The sequence below is a fragment of the Corticium candelabrum genome, chromosome 2 (genome assembly GCF_963422355.1).
Source record: "Corticium candelabrum chromosome 2, ooCorCand1.1, whole genome shotgun sequence".
In the NCBI taxonomy this organism is placed as follows: Eukaryota; Metazoa; Porifera; class Homoscleromorpha; order Homosclerophorida; family Plakinidae; genus Corticium; species Corticium candelabrum.
Window position 1 is genome coordinate 3462545 of NC_085086.1, and position 20000 is coordinate 3482544.

At 44.5% G+C, this 20000-nt stretch overlaps 1 protein-coding gene across 1 annotated transcript in view; it reads right to left on the minus strand.

The window, feature by feature from the left end:
* The window catches only part of LOC134198440 (spectrin beta chain, non-erythrocytic 1-like), a 65723-nt gene that overhangs the window by 11725 nt on the left and 33998 nt on the right, over window positions 1-20000 (minus strand). The window contains exons 20-41 of the mRNA XM_062667848.1: window positions 19687-19793; window positions 19098-19184; window positions 18963-19034; window positions 18661-18851; window positions 17948-18139; window positions 17285-17366; window positions 16671-16748; window positions 16306-16433; window positions 13343-13580; window positions 12585-12724; window positions 12083-12206; window positions 10567-11613; window positions 10002-10115; window positions 8909-9091; window positions 8699-8844; window positions 6452-6683; window positions 6137-6316; window positions 5388-5591; window positions 4051-4400; window positions 3901-3991; window positions 2018-3751; window positions 459-1380 (exon numbers count right to left, since the gene is read on the minus strand). Coding sequence (XP_062523832.1) covers window positions 459-1380; window positions 2018-3751; window positions 3901-3991; window positions 4051-4400; window positions 5388-5591; window positions 6137-6316; window positions 6452-6683; window positions 8699-8844; window positions 8909-9091; window positions 10002-10115; window positions 10567-11613; window positions 12083-12206; window positions 12585-12724; window positions 13343-13580; window positions 16306-16433; window positions 16671-16748; window positions 17285-17366; window positions 17948-18139; window positions 18661-18851; window positions 18963-19034; window positions 19098-19184; window positions 19687-19793 — 6642 coding nt within the window. The remainder of the gene's footprint in view (window positions 1-458; window positions 1381-2017; window positions 3752-3900; window positions 3992-4050; window positions 4401-5387; window positions 5592-6136; window positions 6317-6451; window positions 6684-8698; window positions 8845-8908; window positions 9092-10001; window positions 10116-10566; window positions 11614-12082; window positions 12207-12584; window positions 12725-13342; window positions 13581-16305; window positions 16434-16670; window positions 16749-17284; window positions 17367-17947; window positions 18140-18660; window positions 18852-18962; window positions 19035-19097; window positions 19185-19686; window positions 19794-20000) is intronic.

Sequence of the window (20000 nt, forward strand, 5' to 3'; positions counted from 1 at the left end):
CTTTTTTCTTCCATCTGGAACGGTCACATGCTATCATTTCCCAATTTTATGATCACTACATTCTGTACATTGTGTCTCAAAGTGTCTTTAGACCTCGACTTCTGACAACAAGCTTTCTCGGTGCATCTAACAACTGACAGTATAATACTCCATTCTTGTGACATGACCCACCCATTTCAGTTGGTGTTGAGACAACATGTATTCAATTCCTGCTATTTCAGCTCTTTGCAGACCCTCTGTGTTTGTCACCCTTCCCGACCAATTAATTCGCAAGATTCAATGTAGACGTGCAGCGAAGATGAAATTATTCTAGATCCTGAATGTTTCTTCTATAGAACGAACACACACACACACACACACACACACACACACACACACACACACGCACGCACGCACGCACACACACACACGCGCGCGCACGCACATACACACACACAACGCCTTCTCGCCTCACACACCTTCCAAGTCTTGCACAACGGCTTCGTGTTTCTTCTTCGACGCCTCAGAACTGTCCTCATCTCTGCCATACTCCTCGCTCCCGACGACCGGCTTCATCTCTCGCATCCACGTCTCCGCTTCCGTTATCTCGGAATAGAAACGATGAACCTCCAGCGACTTCTCCAAATTCTGTCTCCGATTCGTCACCAGCATCTGCAGATTCGACCAGCTCAACAGCAGCATGTCGTGTCGCACCTTTATATCGGCCGCCGCCGAATGGCCCGACGATATGAGACTCTGTCCGGTGCTTTTCACGCGCTCGACCAAATTCTCGTGACCCGTCAACTCACCTTCCAACGCTTGATGTTTCTTGATCAAGTTCTGAACACCCAATAGGTTGTGCCCCAAATCGGACGTCGAGGCCAGAGGCTCCTTCTCACGGATCCACGACATCTCGTCTTCCACGTCGCGGTAGAACTGCTGCAGCTCGAGTGCGGCGTCCAACAGCTGATGACGTCGCGTCGTGAGCTCTGTGAGCGCGTAGTATCGATCGAATAACGCGCGCGCCGCGTCCTCGATCTCGTCGACGCGGAAGTGGTTCGACTCGCGGAACTGCTTCACGTGCGAGTCGACGTCGTCGATGCGATCCTGATGAGCGCTGATGTCGGTCTCCAGATGCTGATGCTTCTTCTGCAGAGTCTTGACGCTCGTCAGATCGCGGCCGCAGTCTTCCGACGTCAGAGCGGCCTCGACTTCTTGAATCCATCCGGCGATGTCCTCGACATTGCGAGTAAAGAGTTGCTGTTGAAATGCCTCCTTCAGTTTCTGTGTTTTGTCGGAAGAGATGGCGGTCAGCTTTTGCCACAGAGAACGCAGGTCGTCAATGCGCGTCTCGATTTCTGTAGACGCAAAGTGATCAGCTTTTACCAGCGTCTCGCCAACCTACAAAGAGATATATAAGCGGTTAAGAATTGCCTTAACAAATAATGTCATTTATTGTAGACGGACAAACGGCACACACTGGATTCCAGAACGACTAATGTCTCGAGGCTCGGATTTGCCGGTTGCTCAAATAAATTTGGTGTGCCCATGCGCAATGGCGTAATTGTAATAAAACGACTTCGTTCGTGTTGCTGACTTGTTTATGATGATCGCCCGAGACCATCGAGTGGACGCCTCCGCACTTGCCACCCACAAAAATAGAAACACGCGAGAGAAAGAGAGAAGAGCAAACAGCTTCCATATCAGTATCATGTCCTTGCAATACCTTGGATTTCTATCTAGATCACAGTTCTTGTACACAGTTGGTTGCCTGTTCTCGTTGAAGTTATCGAACATTTTCAACAGCGCCTTAGGACCTTTCGACGTTTGTCATGTACAATGCATTAAACACAAACCACTGTCCACCCTGAAAACATCACGCGGTTACGATCACTCCGATTTCATGTCGAAAATCCGAGCACACAAAATTATATTTGGTCTGACATAAGACGTAATAACAAAAAAATGTGCACAAACGCTATAACACAACTATAACAGCCGACAGAAAAATTCAACGATCAATGCTTTTGCTTCTAACCTCGACCACCGTATCCACCCTCGACTTGTTCGCTATCAGTTCCGCTTCAAACGCGTTGTGCTGCTGCAACTTGCTCTGCAGATTCGACGGATCCTGGTACGACTCGTCGCCAGCGATCTGCATCTTCTCGCTGATCCAACTCTCCACTTCGAACGCGTCGCGTCGAAACTGCTGGAAACGAAACGAATCCTCGAGCCGCAGCTTCCGATCTCCAGACAACTCGATCAGCTTATTCCTTCGCGCCAAAACGGCGACCCTGCGCGATGCAATGGCGGAGCCGTCGTAATGATTCTCGGCGATTAGCTTCGTTGCCGTCTGATCTAATGCCTTGATCTTGTCTTCCTGAGCTTCGACAGATTTTTCAAAGTCGTCGTGTTTCTTTTTCAGTGCATTGACGCCGTCCAGAGTGTCTCCAACGTCGTCGTTTTGTAGGAAGGCTTCTTGCGTGCCGATCCAAGCATCGACCTGTTCCGCTTCTCGATTGAAGCGTTGGAGATCGAGAGCTTGATTGAGGCGATACGAAGTCGTCTGCCAAGCTTTCAGCAGTTTTTCCTCTTCTTCGTCGAGTGCGGATAGCTTCGTCTTGATGTCGTCCGACGCGTAATGTTCCTCCGACATTAACTCCTCGCCGAATGATCTGAGGGCTGAGATGCTCTCTTGACGCGTCTCTATTTCAGCAAATCGTTCTTGATGAGCTTGCAGCATGTGCTCCGCCTCTTCGACGTCTTGCGTCTGCTCGCCAGACGTCATGCGCACGGAAACGTCAGCCATCCACGTCTGCAAGTTGCGCAACGTCTTCAGAAATTCCTGCAACTTCCGCGACTGCTCAAGCTTCGCTTTCCGTTCGTTCGCTTGTTCGACGAGCGTCTGCCAAGTGGCGAGGATATCCGCCAGCTTTTGTTCGACGACGGGAGCATTGGGAGGTTGCTCGGAAACGAGGCGTCGAGCCTCGCCGTCCAGCTCCTCCAACCGACCCTCAATCACCGTCAGATCGCGTTCCAGTTCGTCGTGCTTTCTCAGCAAACGTTCGACGCTCGGTAAATCTTTTCCGTACTCGTCGCTCGAAAGAGTCCGACCCTTCGCGTGGATGCGGTCGTTCACGTCGTTCGCGTCGCGATCAAACTTATGGATTTGCCGCGCATTCTCTAGCGTCTCCCTCCGCCTATCACTGAGAGACAGCAGTTCTTCCCACTGCCCGCTAAGCGCCCTAAGTCGATTCGCAATGGCGTCGCCTTCCGAGTGTCCCTCTTCAATAAGAGTCTGTGCAAGACTGTTGAGGCTGTCGAGGCGGGCTTCGTCTGCTGATAGATCATTGTAGAAATCTTCAAACTTTCTCTGCAGCATTTCGCAGTGCTCCAGGTCTCGCCCGATTTCTTCTTGTGAAGCTATCTGCGCCTTTTCCTTCACCCACGACTCCATCATGTTCGCTTCGCGATTAAACTGCACGAGCGCCATCGCCTCCGCCAATCCTCTCTCTCTGTTTTCCGTTGCCTCCTTAAGTCTATCCCATTGAGACAACAATTCGTGAAGTTGGTCTTTGACTTCCTTGCCTGCGTAGTGCCTAGCTGCTATGAGAGCCTCCCCGCTTTGAGTGACCTCTTCAACAAGCTCCTGGTTGGAGGTCAGTTCTGCCTTGAACGCTTTGTGTTGCTGCTCTTTGCCGACAAGATTAGTCGGGTCCAGATAAGACTCGTCATTAGCTGTCTGCATTTTCTCCCAAATCCAACTCAACACCTATCACAGAAAATGTCATTCATAGATAATAATCCCTCTTCTCGTACGATAGACTCATAGTGAGCTTTCTCTTCTAGTGTTAAGTAAATTTTTTTGATAATATCGCTTCTCAAAAATTGTGATACGTGCACAGTACTTTCTCGTATTACCTCAGAAATATCTCTCCTGAAGTTCACTAAGTTTCTGTTCTCGTCCAGCCGTCGCTTTCTCTTATCTGCCTTCTCCTTGCAACTATTCCGTCTGCAAAAACACATAAAAGTTAAACAAATAAACAGAGAAAAACACTGAGTTGAGATCACCGTTCCAACACGCGTTCAAGAAGAGACTTAATGTTGTCAGTATCGAAGTGTGCAGCGGCCAACAAACGATCGGAAAACTCGACAAGTGAGGTAACCTTCTCCTCTTGAGCGGCAACCGTCTTCTCAAATGCTTCGTGTTTCTTCAGCATTGCTTCTACGCCGTCAACGGTGTCAGCGAGGTCGTCATTGAGAAGGAATATTTCTTGCGCGTTGCTCATGTCGTCTATCTGTCGTGCGTCGCGGTAGAATTGTTGTTGATCGATGAGCTCGGCGTAGCGATGTCTGCGATCCAACCACGTGTCGTCGAGAGCCGACTTAGCCTTGGCCAAATCGGATAAACGCTGACGTATCTGGAAACACAAAAATGTGAGAGAAAAAAGTTTAAACCACAAACACAGGCATAGACCCACAACTACACAGACAAAGAGACAGATAGACAGACAAATGGACGGACATACAGACAGACAGATAGACGAACGGAGGGACAGATGGACGGACGGACGGATGTACATACATACTTACATACATAAATACATAAATAGAATGTAACGTCCAGACACAGATAGACAGACGAACAGACAGATGAACAGACAGACAGAAAGAAAGATAGACGGACGGACGGAAGGACAGACAGACAGACAGATTATTTTATTGTTACAGATCCTCTACTTGTACACATCCTAAACTATTATGATGAACCAGTCCTTCACAGCGAAATACTTTGACAGACAGACATATTCACAGACAGACATATTCACAGACAGACACAGCGACAGACATACTTACAGACAGACAGACAGACAGACAGACAGACAGACAGCTAGACAGACAGACAGACAGACCGACAGACAGACCGACAGACAGATAGACAGACAGAAAGGAAACTTAGCAGACATTCTGGTCATGGACATGTAGAGTTTGACTCGTATTCTGAGCCGTTGTTAGCTAGATAGTTTACTGTTTTGTTTACGACCTTAACATATGTGGATGATTTAGTGTCAATTTATGAAAATATACTACCATTGACAGACAGACAGACAGTAAATGGACATTGAGCTTAGCACTTTACCTATAGTGTTCTTGTAAAATTTTGATTTTTGTGTTCAATAGTGAAATAAGACAGACGGACAGACAGACAGACAGATAGACATAACAAACAATCAGACAGACAGACAAACACACAGACGAACAGACAGACAGATAGACACAACGATAGACAGACACACCGACAAACAGGCACGCAGGCAAATCAATACACAGACAAACAAACACACACACACACACACACACACACAAAATCTGCACATAAACATATTTCTCTCTGACAATGGCTGCACCTCAGTGGCAGCGTAGTGGCCTTGACTTATGAGTCTCTGTCCAGTTTGCCTTATCTTGATAAGGCCATCTTCGCGCGCGTCGATCTCCGCTTTGTTACTGTTGTGTCGACTCATCAAGTCGTCCGCTTCCGTCACAGTGTGAACGGGATCTTCACTCGTCATTCTCACTTTCATCTCACTGATCCACGACAGCAAATCACGAACCTATGTAAAACACGAAAGAATGCTATGTCGTGTACCTGGTTACTACCTAACGAACTACGCATTATCATCAACACTTCTTTTTAACCAATACGCACGCTCATCAAAGAAAACCAAACTGCGCATGCTCATCAAGAAAACTTTATAACCAACTACGCATGCTCACACATGCTCATCAAAAAAACTTTTTAACAAACTACGCATGCCCATAAAGAAAACTTTAACCAACTACGCATGCTCATCAAAAAAAAATTTCAAACAATTACGCATGATCTTCAAGAAACCTCTTTAACCAACTACGCCTGCTCATCGAGAAAACTTTGTAAACTACGCATGCTCTTCAAGACACCTCTTTAACCAACTACGCATCCCTATCAAGAAACAATTACGCATGCTCACATCAAGAAAACTTTTCAACCAACTACGCATGCTCATCAAGAAACCTCTTTAATCAACTACCCATGCTCATCAAGAAAATGTTTAACCAACTACGCATGCTATCAAAATACAATTAATATTAATTAGTCTGATTTTCTTTTCGCTCTTACCGAGTTGTTCAACGTTTGCAGCTCGCGCGACGCCATCAAACGGCTCTTTCTCAGCATCGAACGACTTTCAAGGTTCTCCCACGCCGTCTCAACCTCCTCCTGTTTCGAATTGATCTCGAGCGCCTGAACTCCCGGATACGACGCAGCCAGTCTCGACGCCTCGTTGTTTAAACTTTGTACCTTCAAGCACAAACAATCCAACAGTAAATTAGAAAACACAAAAAATAATAAATTATTTGACTTAACATTAATATATTTCAATATATTTAAATTAATTAATTTTAATAAATTTAATAAAAATAAAATACGACGTACCTGTGTGCCCAGAGCTGCAATTTCTCTCTCGAAAACGTTTTGTTTACTTATCAAATTCTGTACGTCCCCGAGATTTCTCCCCAGGTCGTAATCATCCGGGAGACTAGCCTCCTTTTCCTGCACGCGCGCCAGCAGGTCGCCAGCATCGCGTTTGTACCGGTGGATTTCGTGAGCGCCAGCCAGCTTCTTGGCTCTATTTGACATCTGACTGACAAGCGTATTGTAACCCAATCTGACAAAGAAAACCAATAAATCTAAAAAATCTCTAATATTATTTATGAATTATGTCGATATTTCTGTCTGTCTGTCTGTCTGTCTGTCTATCCATCTGTATTTCTGTCTGTCTGTCTGTAAATTTCATTTATTGAAACACAAACTTTACGTTACATTTCTAACACTAAATGCATACAAGCTACTAAGTTCAGCTTTAGTTTAATGCAAGCTACTTTGATAGTATCTATCATATGTCTGTCTGCATTTCTGTCTGTTTGTTTGTCTGTCTGTCTGTCTGTATTTCTGTCTGTTTGTTTGTTTGTCAGTCTGCCTGTTTATATGTGTGTTTGTTAATGTCAATATTATATAAATCTCTATATGACATACAGATCACCGAGAAGGCTGAAATCTGGGGTACAGGCGCAACTCGGCAAGGGTAAGAACATAGGCAGGGTGGCGTCGGCCTCCAGCTTTACTTGGGTCCCCTTTTAGGGTGCAACGTAGAACGACATAGTGCTGTAGAGCTACCCTTAATTAATATTGTTACGTCACAATGCTATCCAGCAGTCCCATCAGACGGTGTTATCTGAGCAAGCTGTAGTTATCTAGCTGTTTGCAAACAGAGCAAACTACGTCCAGAGCAAAGATATAGAGTTCTGAAGAGAAAGATTGTTCAGTGCTTAAATTAATTGGAAACGTGTTGACCAGATGTTAATTAAGGTTGTCATTGTAGAGATGGGTCAGAGTGGAATATGACTGTCAGTCATCGATCATTGACGGACCAACTGTTGTTCAAAACCAAACCACAATTTTGCTTTGATCAAGCATATCTACATGATTGGTCAAACCGTAATAGGTATTGCATGAATGGTAGGGAGTAAATAAGTCACCCAAACGTCTAGGCAACTGACGGAAGCAGCAGGCAAAATCTAATTATACAGTTGATGGTCCCAAGATGTGAGAGTGACCAGTCACCATACTGTGATACTGTAATGTATTTTGATAGCAAATTAAATCAATAGTCAGTATAATGCAACAAATAAAGAAATTAAAATAAATTTGTATGTGCGTTTGTCTGCCTGTTTGTTTGTTTGTTTGTTTGTGTGTGTGTGTGTGTGTGTGTGTGTGTGTGTGTGTGTGTGTGTGTGTGTGTGTGTCCGTCCGTCCGTCTGTCTGTATACCTCTGTCTGTCTGTTTTTCTATCTGTCTGTCTGCATTTCTGTCTGTCTCTTTGTCTGTCTGTCTGTATTTTCGTCTGTCTGTCTGTAGTTTTGCCCGTCTGTCTGTATGTCTATCTGTCTGTATTTCTGTAGGTCTGTATTCTGTCTGTTTGTTTATCTGTATGTCCGTTTGTTTGTATGCGCGTTTGATGATGTCAATAATTACAAAATAAACTGTCAAATCAAATAAGAAGTAATGCCCAAAATTTAAAATGTCAGGTCAACCTCGATTTCTAGAGCACAATGTCTGACCAAAAATTTTGCATTTCAATTCCACTCTGGGCTATATTAGCAGGCAAAAGTTACAACTACATGAATCTGTGGGTATTTCTTTCATTGAGATGCCCCAGAAGACGACAACTGCTCTACGCCGTCGCACGTCTGTTGCCAAAAGACAACTAACCTTGATGAAGCAAGAGACACCAGGAAACGTGATGGAAAGTTGTCAGCCAACAGAGAGCATGCACATCATGCATGCACAACAGGAAGACACCCCAGAACAACGAGAAAGAGAACCCAGAACAACGAGAAAGAGAACCCAGAACAACGTGAAAGCTGTCGGGCACTAAATAGGCTCAGAGAGAGTCATGCAGACACCTACGGATCCTGACGCGTGTTGCCATTGTGCTACTCTCCTCATACTGCCAGGGCTCAGTACCAGTAAAAGTGCAGCATGCAGATATAAAGAAGAATGCCCACAGATCTAAATTGTAACTTTCGCCAGCTAACATATCCGTGTATAAAACGGGTTCAGAATCTAGTAAAATATAAATCTCTCAAGGTTGATGAATAAATGGTGTATGTGAAAGGTTACCGCATTTGATCTTGCTTGTCTTTGATCATCACTGTGTCCGAATGGCCTTCTGCGACCAGCTTGCGCGCCATGTTCATAGCAGCGTTGTACGTTCCCGACGAGGACTTAATGTCTTGTCGAAAATCAGCAAACTTCTTCTGAAGAACCTGGTCGACAAACCAAAGTGGAGTTTGTAAGAAACTTTCTTTACTGGCTTGTTTAAGTTGTTACCTCAAGATGTTCGAAGTCTTTGCCGTAGTCTTCGGAGCTCGCTATCGCTTGTTTGTCGCTCAACCACGACATAACTTCGTCGACTTCTCGATTGAACTGGTGCAGCTTCTTCGACTCTTGAAGTCTTTGTCGTCGCACTGAAGTTAGAGTCTGAAGACCAAGAAGTTGCTCCTCCAGTTGTGACTAAAAGACAGATTAGAAAGAGTCAAGAAAGCTTGATATGTGTCCTTGTGTTACATGTAACGTCTCTGTATGCGAGATAGCAACTACAATGAATCTCATTAATAAAAGCCTGGGTTCTTAATTTTTATTGTTCCTGCCGCCTGGTGTTTGAGTTCGCTCTTCAACCGCATAAGCTTAGCAATTTCCTTTTTAAATCAAACTAGATGCATGCCCCGTCCTTCGTGCGGGCAAGATACTGTGTAGTGTTCTGACGGAAGACAAAGTTTGAGCGTGAGCGGACTCGTCAAGTGCAATCTTTGTTGCGAAGTCCCGGATGTTCTGATTCAACCTGCTCTTCGCGCTTTTTTTGATAGAAATGGACATACTCCCTGTGTAGCGCTGGGTGCAGGAAACGTGTAAGTTGGATTCGGTGCAAAATTAATCGAAAATAAAATTCAAACGGCAAGAAATCTGCGACTGCTCGAAGCCTTGCGAAGGACTACGGTACGTACAGCCTCCACAGGACTGATGTGTGTGTGTGTGTGTGTGTGTGTGTGTGTGTGTGTGTGTGTGTGTGTGTGTGTGTGTGTGTGTGTGTGTGTGTGTGTGAATGAACAAAAATGTGTAGCGTTTGCGTCGTCAAGAAATTTTAGGGGGTCGATCTCTAGAGAGAGGACCCTGTGCATTATTTTTGTATGCAAACCTTTTCCTGCGCGTGCCCAGTGTGCGTACGATTTCCGTTGCAAACGGACTAAAGACGTGGTCGCGTATCGCGAACACACACACACACACACACACACACACACACACACACACACACACACACACACACACACACACACACACACACACCACACGCACACACGCACGCAGACAGACAATTTGAGCATTTTTTTAGATATACTAAATGTTTTGCTCGTTTCCTTCTCACCTGCCTTGCGCTGATGTTTTCCGAGTCGAAATGCCCGCTGGTAGACAAGTTGTTCGCCTGTTCAGCGAGATCTGTCACCACACTCGCATACGATTCGACGTCTAGCTCCAAAGCCTAAATAGGGAACACCAATAATTATAATTTAAACGTTTATCTTTCCGACCAAAAACGAATTACAGGATTTCAGATCAACAACTATAAATAATAACAAAAAAGCTGTGAGAAATTAAAAACCAGTTAACCCAAAATTGCTAAGTATAGCAATTAGCCGACCTGTCTTCACAGCAACAGTAAACTCGCAGTCTGACAAAGTAATGTGTTCTTCTTCCCTACCATTGCCACAAGAACCGAACAGTAGCACTCTTAGAGCATTGTTACGTGTTGTCTTCGATGTTTGCATGCAGTCACATTGAATTGCTAGTTCATGAGGTAGGTGAGGCTTTTGCTTCCAGATTGTAAAGAGACAGGAGGAACTTACAGCATTTGCAGAGTACTGCATGTATGGGTAGATAAAGGAGCAACAGCACAACGTACTATAACTTACCAAACTGCCTCAAATGCTTACCTTATGCTTCTGCAGGTGTTTCTCAGCGACGACCTCTTCCTTGCCGTAATCCTGATTGCTTGCAATGCCCGCCTTCTCGTTCATCCACACATCCGCTTCATTCGCCTCGTAGTAATACTGCTGCGCCTTCAGCGAATCGGCCAACTTCCTCTTCTTCGCCTCCGAATGCGCCAGCAGATTCTTCCACGCCGTCTGCACCAATCGATTCTGTTGAAAAATGGCATCGGACGCGAAGTTTCCCTGCGCCATAAGTTCCTTAGTACGCGCATCGAGAGAGGCGACTTGCGTGCGATGCGTTGCCAATTCGAGTTCGAGAGCATGATGCTTCTTCTGTATGTTCTGAACGCTCGTGAGGGACGATCCGACGTCGGGTGAAGCAGCTACGACAATATGTTCTCGTATCCACTGATTCTCGTCTTCGACGTCGCGAAAGAACTGATGCACTTTGCGAGACGCCTCCAATTGAGAGCGTCTGTCCGCAACCAACGAGCTCAACCCTTCGAATCGATTCGTAACGTCGCGAATCTTTCGCTGTATCGCGTCGCTACCGAAGTGTCCCTGTGCGACCAAACGGTTGCCTTGACCTCGGAGTTCCTCCATCATGTCGCCGCGCATTTGAATGTCGTTCTCGACGAGCTGCTGCTTCTTCAGCAGATGGTTTACGCTTGACAGATCTCGGCCGAGATCCGAGCTGCTCAAAACCGCCTCCACATCCTTCAACCACATATCGAAATCTTCAACTCCTCGATTGAAACGCTGCTGATCAGCCGCCTCCAACAGTCTCTGCTCTTTGTTGGCAGACGCTGTCGCTAGTTGTTCCCACAATGACGACAAACCGACGACCGCTTGTTTGATTTCGGGTGCCGCGTAGTGTTTGGTATGGCAGAGAGTTTCACCATTTACAATAACGGCGTCGACCGAAGCCTTGTTGGCAGCCAATTCGGCTTCGAATGCTTGATGCTTTTGAAGTTTGGCAGACAAGTTTGTGGAGTCCTTGTATGACTCGTCTGTTGCTACTTGAAGTTTTTCCATCATCCATGCACTTATCTGTAATTGAATACGTCCAGCATGTCTTAACTAAGTGTATATGATAGTAGCGCGTGCACACACACGCACGCACGCACGCACGCACACACACACACACACACACACACACAGTGTCACACACAAGCAAACAGCAACACACACACACACAACATACATACATACAGACAGACAAAGAGACCGACAAATAGAAAACAAAGCAGACCGACAAACAATATAACAAACAGACCGACAGACAAACACACAGTCACGGACACGCGAGCGCGCGAGCGCGCACACACACACACACACACACGCACGCACACACACACTCACACGCACACACACACACACACACACACACACACACACACACACACACACACACACACATACACACACACACACACACACACACACACACACACACACACACACACACACACACACACAAGCGTCGAAACCACCGTGCGCACATAAACAAATTGCCTACGTCTGCAGCTTCTCTTTGGAATTGATGATAGGTCACGCTGTCGTTCAGTTTCAGCCTTCTGGCAGTTGCCATGTCCTTTACCTTCTTACTTCGAGCTAACACAACATCTCTTCTAGATGCAACACTAAAGCCAAAAGAAACAGTAAATACCAATGAGCAAAGGTCAACACACACGCACGCACGCACGCACGCACGCACGCACGCACGCACGCACGCACGCACGCACGCACGCACGCACGCACGCACGCACGCACGCACGCACGCACGCACGCACGCACGCACGCACGCACGCACGCACGCACGCACGCACGCACGCACGCACGCACGCACGCACGCACGCACGCACGCACGCACGCACGCACGCACGCACGCACGCACGCACGCACGCACGCACGCACGCACGCACGCACACACACACACACACACACACACACACACACACACACACACACACACACACATTGCGTTAGAACAACGGCAACCCAACATCAGTAATTGATACCTGACAGCATCGTAGTGACCCGAATTGATCAATTTGTAGGCTTGTTCAGCCAAAGAGGCTATTTTATCGTCTTGAGCTGCCAACTGGACTTCAAGCTCTTCGTGGCTTTTCACTAACAATTCGGCAGTGTCCAATGCAGACTAGAAAATAATCGAGAAAGGTGAGTATTCACCACAAAACATGTCGACATCAGGACTGACTGAGATTGGAAATAAGCCAGCAACATGCATAGTGGAACAAAATGTATGAAACTACTGAAATATTAGGTTTGACTAATCTGACTAATTTAGGTCAGATTATAAATTTTGAATTAATTAATTGATTATTAACTAACTTAGTCAATTAATAATTTGAAACAAAAAAATAAATCAATTAATTAACCAATCTAGGTCAGAATAACTAAAAAATAATTAATTAATTAATTATTTGATATCTTCAGAATTATTAATTAATTAATCAATAAATTAATCAATTAGTTAGGTCAGATTAATAAATAATTCTAAATTAATTAATTGGCTAATCTAAATCCGATTAAGTAACAATTCAAAATCAATTAATTATTAATTAAATTTAATTACACCAATCGATAATTCTAAATTGACTAATGCAAAACTAAATTGGATTATTAATAATTGTAAATTGCTTAATTATTATAAAATTAATGCAGACCAAATAAAACAATAAAATAAACAATCACAAACAGAAAGACCAATAAGACGGTAAGCTAAAAGCCTAAAACCACCGTCAATTATTCGTACCCCAATATCTTCATTAGCCAGCATTGCTTCATGAGAAGCTACGACTCCTTCCACTTGCTTTGCCTCTCTGTTGAACAGCTGCAGCCCGAGGCAATCGTGAAGCTGATCGTTTCTGGCGGCCCACACGGCTCGAAGAGCTTGACGCTCCTGGGTCAACTGTTTCATCCGCTCTCGTACTTCTGGTGCATTGCGACTTGCTGAAAGCATCTGCTTTCCGAGAGCAAGAAGACATTCAAACCTAAAGAAAGTTTTGTTTTGTAACGTGATTGTAACTCTATTTCTATGCAAGAGTCAGGCATTATAGGTAAATGCAGTTGTGTGTGTGTGTGTGTGTGTGTGTGTGTGTGTGTGTGTGTGTGTGCGCGTGTGTGTGTGTGTGTGTGTGTGTGTGTGTGTGTGTGTGTGTCTGCGTGCGTGCGTGCGCGTGTGTGTGTGTGTGTGTGTGTGTGTGTGTGTGTGTGTGACAGCGTTGTGCGATTAAATCGATTATTCGATTTATCGATTGCTTGTGACGCATCGATAAGGCATCGATGGCCGGGGAACTCCCTATCGATTAATCGGGCATGCGCATTCAGTCGTCACGTGTAGGTCGTTTGCTCAGTGCAGTGTCTGTTAGTCTTGACTTCAAATGAGTGTAAGGGAAGTACCAGACAGAAATTACTTGAAAGAAGCGGGTCTCCTGCCTCCTAGGCAGTGCTCTTCCGAAGTTTGGCGGTACTTTGGCTTCCGTGGTGAAAACGGGAAGATTGAGGATCCGAAACACGTAATAGATCTTGCAGCATGTCTGGCGGTACTCTTCGCCATTGCAGTTTTGGCTTCGCTCTGTCTATAGGTTGTATGCACCATCAACAAATGCGGCGCCGTTCTGAAGTACTGTGGTAACACCACCAACCTGGCCGCTCACATGAAATCTCGTCACCCGCTAGTGTTTATGAAAACAAGTCTCTCAAGAGACTCAAATCCCGCGAAGCAGAAGGAGAAACGTGCGCAAGAGGATCAGGCCGTCTCGATGTCATCTACTGTAGGAGAGAAAGCTGCATTCGTCAGTCCATTCCAACTCGCAGCAAAGCTACCAACATCCAGTAAGAGAGCCTCTGTGATCACTGACGCCGTTGCCTACTTCATTGCTAAAGACATGCAGCCGGTTAGTGCCGTAGAGTGCCTCGGATTTCGAAGTATGTTCAAGGTTCTTGAACCTCGCTATGAAATTCCGAGCCGAAAAACATTCACCCAAAGAGTGCTTCCCGCTCTCTATGTGAAAGTCAAGGAATCAGTTGCAACCGTGGTATCTTTGGCAGAATGGTACGCCATAACAACAGATTGTTGGACCAGTTGTGCCAACAACTCTTTTATCGGTGTCACCTTTCACACCATTAGTAGTGACTGGCAGCTTCAGCACCTCGTCCTGGAGAATGTGGAGCTACCTGACAAGCACACAGCTGAGAACCTGGCTGCTAGTCTGGAGGATATTCTGAAGCAATGGGAACTTGATTCTACAAAACTTTCTGGTGCCACAGTAGACAACGCAGCCAACATACAAAAAGCAGTAGCAGATATTTTGAAATGGAAGTGCTTAGGTTGTTTTGGTCACACTATCAATCTATGTGTGAAAGCAGGGCTGAAACAGCAACAGATACAGGTGGCCCTTGCCAGATGTTCCAGGCTGGTCAAATTCTTTCGGAAATCCACAGTTGCTGCGAACCTCCTAACCAAGAAACAAGCAGCGTTGGAGTCTCCAGTGCATAAGCTGGTGAAGGATGTGGAGACACGATGGAATTCCACCTATGATATGGTTCAAAGGATCATAGAACAACAAGGTCCTGTGTGTGCAACACTGGTAGAGCTAAAACGATTAGACCTGTTGCCCAAGGAAGAAGACTTCACCCTGCTGGAGCAGTTGGTAAATGTCCTGAAGCCATTTAGAGATGTGACCATTCAAGTTCAAGGAGAACAGTATGTCACTATATCAATAATTAGACCACTCCTTCATCACCTCACTGAGAATGTGCTGCAACTACAGGAAACTGACTCCTCCGTAATCAAGAACATGAAGAGGGATATGGTCAGCAACCTTGGTTCTCGATACCAATCACTTTCAATTTCAAACCTGCTTGACTGTGCATGCTTTCTTGACCCAAGATTCAAGAGCCTGCCTTTCATGAGTGACGACAATCGGAAAAAGCTTCACACATTTGTTTTGGAGGAGGCAATCGACCACTATGAGTCTCTAAATTCAGACACAGAACCAGCAGCTTCTGAAGAAAAGAATGAAGACCAGCTTCCACTGCCAAAAAAGCACAAGAGTGAATTAGGCCAGCTTCTTGGTGACATGTTTACCAATCTGAGTCAAGCGAAACAAGTGACCTCCAGGGACAAAGCAGAAAACGTCTTGCAGAAGTATCTTGATGAGCCATGCTTGAACATTGATGAGAATGCTTTGAAGTGGTGGGAGCAAAACAGTTCTCGGTTTCCTGCCATTTCCAAAATTGCCCAAAGACTACTCTGTATACCAGCCACAAGTACTCCTGCAGAAAGGCTCTTTTCAACAGCTGGGAACATTATCAGCTCAAAACGAGCGAACCTGGATCCCGATAATGCATCGATGTTGTGTTTCCTTGCAGAAAACTTGCAGTAGTTATGTAACTATTGCCTGATAGAGTCTTCACTGTGTTACTATGATCTCGAATGGAGCTGTGCTGTTGTGTAAAATTGTGAAGGTGTATGTAAATGAGCATTAATGAAATACGAGGTCAGACTTACCGATTAATCGATAAATCGTGATACTGACTTCAAGTAATCGGCAATAATCGGCAATACCAATTATTTTCATTATCGCACAACGCTGGTGTGTGTGTGTGTGTGTGTGTGTGTGTGTGTGTGTGTGTGTGTGTGTGTGTGTGTGTGTGTGTGTGTGTGTGTGTATGCGGGCGCGCGCAGAGTGTCTGCAGCATCAATAATCTAACTTTTCGTCTTTGTTGTCAATTTCCTTCTTCTTTTCTTGGTGCTTCTCAATCAACAACTCAACCTGACTCGAGTCCTGCCCCAACTCATCAGACGTCAAGCCCGTCTTCATTTCACCGGCCCAAACAAGCTGAAATCCAATAGGCAAACAACAATTACCGAAACCCAACTGACACAACACAATACCAATTCCAAAGATATAATAAATCAAAAATGTGCACCAAAAGCAAATTCCACTGCACCTCACAATTATTCCCATTCCTCTTGGTTATAATCATGTCATACAATTTCAATAAATTGTGATACATTAAAGAGATTTGCTGACCCTGGCACTTCCTTCAATACTAAAAATCACACCATCACTTACCAATGATCGAGAGTCGGCGTGAAATTCGTGTAGTTTGTGGGCATCATCAAGTTGTAGTTTTCTACCACTCGATTTCATCTGAAACAAAAAGTCAGTCAATACCGATTAAGGTTTAGAGTATCAACAAGCAAATGTCCAATCAAAATGCAGGATTCACGTCACGCATGTCCAAACACAACCAAATCTATGACGAACAAGCAAGAACAAGGAGATTTTTGTATTGCTAGCACATCTGGTTCTCTTTGCTTGATAAACAAAATATTTTAAACTTCTCAAAAATTTATTTAATCTAATTTGCCTTATTTTGATTAATTTAATTTAATTTAATTTAATTTAATTTAATTTAAGTTTAATTTTAATATAATTATTGTATAATTTTCTATTTCAGTCAATTTCAATTTCATTTCAATTTGATTTCAATTTGATTTTAATTTCATTTTAACTTAATGTTAACTTATTTTAATTTACTGTTGATCTGATTACGACAAAAAATTTAATGCAACCCTTGTTACAAAGTGGAGTCCAGGACTGTCCCAACTGATCAGTTCACAAATTCTCGCACTCCCAACTCACTGCATCTTCAACAAAAAATTCTCAATAACATATCTCCTCACCTGAAGCTTGTCCCACATCCCCTTGATCTCAGCTTGCTGCTGACGCACTTGTCGAGAGTCGGCTGGATGACTCCTCACCACTCTGCCACAACAAAGTGACCATAAACAATGGAATATAATCCAGCAGATGCACAACCAGGCAAATGAGTAACCAAACACCAGTGTCTGTATTTCCGCAAATAGTCCCGCATGGGGCACTGTTTTTCCTTGTTGCGAAATATGGAACATTATTTGAGAACGAGACGCAATTCAGGCATGGGGCATTTTGCTTTGTGGCACAGACTCTGATGTTTTGTTCACTTGCATACCATCACATTGCAATCCTATTCCTGGTCTTATCTTATCTGTTGCATACGTTAAATTTATCATCTGGGCATTTATTTCCGTCATGGCCATTAAGGCAAGGTCCATCTCCTTGAAAGCGTGTTATCATCACTTGAATTCACTGGGTGACCCCATGCAGCGAGGCACTAATCGAACATGGGGGCATATAATATCGTTATAGGGTCACCGGGGCATTATTCAAGCATGGGGCGCGATTTGACTATGGGCCACTATTCGTGGAAATATGTTAATAACCTAAGCAAACAATATTGCCCCAATAAATCAAGACGGGAGCACCACAAACTGACGACAAAGAGTACATATCAACAACCATCTTACAGTTCGGCTTGGACTGCAAGTTTTTGGAGTTTTTCTTCAACGGGACCCAGCTCTCGTTCGAGATTTGCATGACGTCTCTGAAGCACTTGAACGGCGGCGAGGTCCTTCCCCGTGTCATCCGACGACAAGGCGCTGTCTTTCTCCATCATCCACGCTTTCGTCTCGTCACAAGTCTGCTGAAACTGCTGCACACTAAAATAAGACAACAAGAATAAATAGTCATGTTGCACAGGAGTCGTATGATAAGATATCCGTGTGCGCATGAAAGCATTTTATGTATTTATTGCTAACATCAACTTTTAATGCACAGAAATGTACCCTTATAAGTTATTTTAAAAATAACTTAATTCGGTAATTAGATAATTATTTTAATTAATTAATAATACAACCATCATACTTCAGTGTCCTATGCGAACAGACTTGGTAGACTCCAAGTATGTAACAAGAAGTACAACAACGTTCACAAACGCATTAGTTTTAAAATTTAAAATTTATTCCAATTTAAAAAACACGCCCACCGGCCAATAATTGGTGCGCACTCCTGTCAAACAACTAATTTTATTAACTATCTAAATTAATAAACTTTATTAAATAATTTAAAATTAATTAATTTTAAAAATTAATTAATTAAATTGTATTATTAATTTGCATGCTTGTGGACTAACAAGACAACAACACTGAACAAACGGAGAGAAACTGCAAACTGCGTTCACCTTTCGGCCACTTCTAGGGTCTGCTCTCTGCTCGCTCTCAGCTTCTGTAAAGCCTCCCAGCGGTCTTTCAACTGTTGCTGTCTTCTGCGAATGGCTCCGTTTTGGGAGTGACCGTCTTTTACTAGGCCATCTGCACGATTGCTGATATCCATCACGCGGATGCTGTTTGCAACCAGATCGGTCTTGAAGGTCTGAAAAAGAAATTCCGTTAATGTTTGTGAATAGGTGAGTGCAGATATTTGGAGTAAAATATTTAATTAAGAGAAATAATATAGAGATGGATAGAGTAGACAACGGCATACATCAAATTTCTTTCTCATTGCTTCAATGTGGTCTTTGCTGTTTTGTTGATCTTCACCTCCGCCGATTGTTTCCTTTATGATGAAAGAGAGAATAGAAATGATAGGAATTACTACGTCGGGTGATGCCACTCTCACCTTGTCGGTCATCCACGACTCAACTTCGTCGCAATCGCGAAAGAGTTCGAACAATCGAACAGCGTCTTCCAGGTACCGACGACGAACCTGGATCGAGAGTTGACTTACATCAACCTTTAACAGTCAAGACAGACAGACAGACAGACAGACAGACAGACAGACAGACAGACAGACAGACAGACAGACACACACACACACACACACACACACACACACACACACACACTCAGGCAGACAGGCCAAAAAACAGACAGAGATACAGACAGACAGGCAGACAGACAAACAAACAGAAAGACAGTTAGACAGACCAACAGACACAGGCAGATAAATAACCACGAACACACACACACACACACACACACACACACACACACACACACACACACACACACACACACACACACACACACACACACACACACACACACACACACACACACACACACACACACACACACACACACACACACACACACACACACTCACTCACAGACACATGATCCGACAAACGCAAGTAAGACAAGAAACTGGAGATACAACTGACAGTCGCATACGTACACACTCCTATCAACAGTGTACAAACAAGTACCTCTGCCTGTTTCACCAGCCGATCATACGTGGAGTTGATAGCCTGTTGTCTGCTGGCAACGTTGTGACTGTCGAAATGCTTCAGAACACCAGTCCCCAGCTTCACCACTGTCAAGATCAAGACAACGTTCAAGAATGCGCGTGCATGAGTGAGTTGTGTGTGTGTGTGTGTGTGTGTGTGTGTGTGTGTGCGTGCGTGTGTGTACGTGTGTGTGTGTGTGTGTGTGTGTGTGTGTGTGTGTGTGTGTGTGTGTGTGTGAGTGTGTGTGTGTGTGTGTGTGTGTGTGTGTGTGTGTGTGTGTGTGTGTGTGTGTG